The 3,507-nt window shown below is 44.3% G+C and overlaps 1 protein-coding gene across 1 annotated transcript; it reads right to left on the reverse strand.

The window, feature by feature from the left end:
• Nucleotides 1-2,157: 2,157 nt before the first annotated feature.
• On the reverse strand, nucleotides 2,158-2,625 carry KRTAP11-1 (keratin associated protein 11-1). Its single transcript, XM_081542909.1, has one exon. It carries the CDS (start codon nucleotides 2,623-2,625, stop codon nucleotides 2,158-2,160), a length of 468 nt encoding a protein of 155 aa, XP_081399035.1.
• Between the last annotated feature and the right edge of the window lie 882 nt (nucleotides 2,626-3,507).

Consider the following 3,507-nt stretch of genomic DNA (forward strand, 5'->3'; position numbering starts at 1 on the left):
AACCACCAGTCCAGATGACTTGTTTTATCTGTATGGGGGTTCCATGGAAAGCAAGCACACAACGAGGCCTTACACATTAAAATGAGCTTCCCAGGTGGTCCAGTGGTAAAGAATCTAAGAATCTGCCTGCCAATGCAGGAGACATAGGAGATGCAAGTTTGATCCCTGAGCCAAGACGATCCCCTGGAGGAGAACATGACAACCCTCTCCAATATTCATGCCTGGAGAATCTCATGGAAAGAGGAGCCTGGTGAGCTACAATGGGGTCACAAAGAGTCAGACACAACTGAGCACATGAGCACAAGATATTAAAATAAGTCAACATGTGTTTGAAATTTGTTTTTAAGTCCCTTCTGTTCAGGTTTACTAAAACATGGAACTTTAGTTTACCCAGAGCATGTTTGGGAGTCTACCAATACATAGTGATGAGAGAAATAGAAAACTATAGTCACCTTTTTTGATGCTATGAATCTCGGGACCTAGAAACTGACTTTTCCATCCTTTCTCCTTCTCCCTGCATCTCATCTGATTATGGAGGGATCCTTTGCAATGTTTTCCACTGTTGTCCTGTGTTGAAGGAAGACTCAGAACCTTTAACTGACTCTCTTCACTGTACAATTCCTCAAACTATCTGGTTTCCTAGGTAACTTCTCTTTGCCCTGCATGGAAATTATTCTGCAAGCCAATAAATAGCTGGGGGGAAGTACAAAGTATTAATCACTCTACTTGACTACATGCGTCAAGACTGTCTAACCACGTATGGTTTTTCCAGTAGTCAAGTATGGATGTGAGAGTTGGACTATAAAGAAGGCTGAGTACTCAAGAATTGACACTTTTGAACTGTGGTGTTGGAGAAGACTCTTGAGAGTCCCTTGGACTGCAAGGAGATCAAACCAGTCAATCCTGAATATTCACTGGAAGGACTGATGCTGAAGCTGAAGCTCCTATACTTTGGCCACCTGAGGTGAAGAGTTGACTCACTGGAAAAAACTCTGATGTTGGGAAAGATTGACGGCAGGAAGAGAAGGGGAGGACAGAGGACAAGATGGTTGGATGGCATCATCAACTCGATGGACATGAGTTTGAGCAAGCTCTGGGGGGTGGTGAAGTACAGGGAGGCCTGACATGCTGCAGCCCATGGAGTCACAAAGAGTTGGACATGACTGAGTGACTAAACAACAACAACCAGGTAAAATATAAGATAATCCCTTGCTGTCCATTCTCTATGTCTGCGTCTCTATTCCTGACCTGCAAGCAGGCTCTTCAGTGCCATCTTTCTAGATTTCATACATATACATTAATATATAATATTTGTTTTTCACTTTCTGACTTACTTCATCATGTATAACAGACTCTAGGTCCATCCGTGGAGTGTGAGATGAATTGGGAGAGTATCACTGAGATATAGACTACCAGGTATAAAATAGATAGCTAGTGGGAAGCTTCTATATAACACAGGGAGCTCACCTCGGTGGTCTGTGATGACCTAGAGGGGTGGGATGGCAGGGGTGTGAGGAGGCTGTGGAGGGAGAAGGTGTATGTATACTTATAGCTCATTTATGTCATTGTACGAAAGAAACTAACAACATTGTAAAGCAATTATACTCAACTTCTCAACTTTTTAAGTTAAAAACAAAAGATAATCCTTTGCTTATCATGAAACACAATGACTGAACCCATACTCCAGGCTCAGAAAAGAAACCTAGACCCTGATCAGCAAAGCATGATTCATATATAGTAAAAATTCTTGCAAACAAAGAACTCAACTGAGACATACATTTGCAATGCCAAGTAATGAAGTTTTATTGAGAAACACAGAGCAAGACAAGTTCCCTTTTTCCAAGGCACAAAAGCAGAAGCCAGAAGACAAAGCAGCAAGGTCAAAACATGCCAAAACCCTTAGACACTGGGGCGTGAGTGGTACATTTCTGGAAACATCCAGAGGTATACATGCCACCAGTCATCAAACCCTTAAAATGAGATTGGTGCTGGCCAAATCTTAGATTGCCAAAGGTGACTTATTCAGGGCTTGCAGCCAGCAATCAGGCAGTTAGAACAGGGGTCAGCAATGAAGTTACTCAGGCAGAATGTCGGAAGATCCTGGAAACACAGCTGGCAGGTCATGGAACCTTGATTCACTCATGGGCTTCTGAACACTTAGCAAATTCTTCGGCAGCTGGACACGCAGGACTGCTGGTATGTCCTGGAGACCCCGCAGGTAGGTTGGCAGATGGTGGAGACTCCTCCCACCGGTTGGCAGACAGTGGAGATGCTTCTCACTGGCTTGCACACAGTAGAGATGCCACTCAGAGGCTGACAGCCACTGGAGACAAAGGTGAGTGGTCGGCTGCAGGTAGTCGAATAGGGACTGGAGACACAGGTTGTCACCTGGACAGGGCTGGAAACACAGGGAGTTGGCTGGTAGCAAGTTGACTGGCAAACAGTGGGCTCACAGCAGGTCTCCTGACAGTGGTCCAGGAGCCAGGAGCCTGTTTGGAAGGAGCTGGGCAAATAGATGCCACTCAGGCAGTCGGCATCCGAGGTAGAAACTGTGGCCACTGGGACGGTGTATTCTCCTCCAATCCGCCTAGAAGAGCAGTTCCTTGTGGAGCAGTTGTAAGACATGGTGCTGGTAAAGAGATGCGGGTAACTCACTGAGCCTGGTTCTTGAGCTGTGAATGCCTCTTCAGGCTTCTGAGCTTTTATACATTCTTGCTAGTGGGTGGGGCTCCCACCCTGACCTTCCTGGCTTCTTTAGCTCACACCAGCTTGCCTTAGAACCTCCTGTGAATCTCCAAGTTAATTGTCTCTTGAGAAGCCTTCATCCTCATAAAGAAAGTTTAGTAGTTTGGTAACTAAGTCAAAAGGCTTCTGGACTGTACTTAGTTCCAGGATTAAGAAGGTGGGTTGACAGCTTCAAAGCTATTGGTCATCCCAGCCTACAATTCATCCCTCATTCATCTTGCGTGGATACAATGAGTGTCCCTCTGACAGTAACACCAAACATACCACCATCCCACACTCTATCCCTTCTAACCAGGACTCATTACACACCCACACCCTGTTTGGGTTGTTGTTGGTACTTAATATGCTTAATTTAATCAGTCACTCTTCCATAGCTAACGGGGCTTCTACAAGGAATTTTTTTGAATATGCTTCAAGATGATAATGCAACACTTAGGGAAAAGGACATAAAGATATATCCAGAGTACAAACTGGCTTGCAAAATCAATTAGGTCATCAGAGCGAGATGCCCCCAGGAAGGTCAGAGGGCAGTGGGACTCACCCTTTATGTCCAAGCAACTAAGCAACTTGGAACAGAAGCCAATTAAGTGGGACTGCATTTGTAGCCAAGTTTCTTTCTCAATAAATTGAATGAGCTTTATTCCCAAAATGTTTAATCTTGTAACAATGGATAAGAGCAACTCATATGACTCATCAGTGTGTCAGTGGAACAGGTTTAGTTAATTTATTAAATTATTATAATGTTCATTTGAAAGGGCATGG

This window comes from Giraffa tippelskirchi, chromosome 2 (assembly GCF_054371585.1).
Source record: "Giraffa tippelskirchi isolate mGirTip1 chromosome 2, T2T-mGirTip1v1.2.pri, whole genome shotgun sequence".
In the NCBI taxonomy this organism is placed as follows: Eukaryota; Metazoa; Chordata; class Mammalia; order Artiodactyla; family Giraffidae; genus Giraffa; species Giraffa tippelskirchi.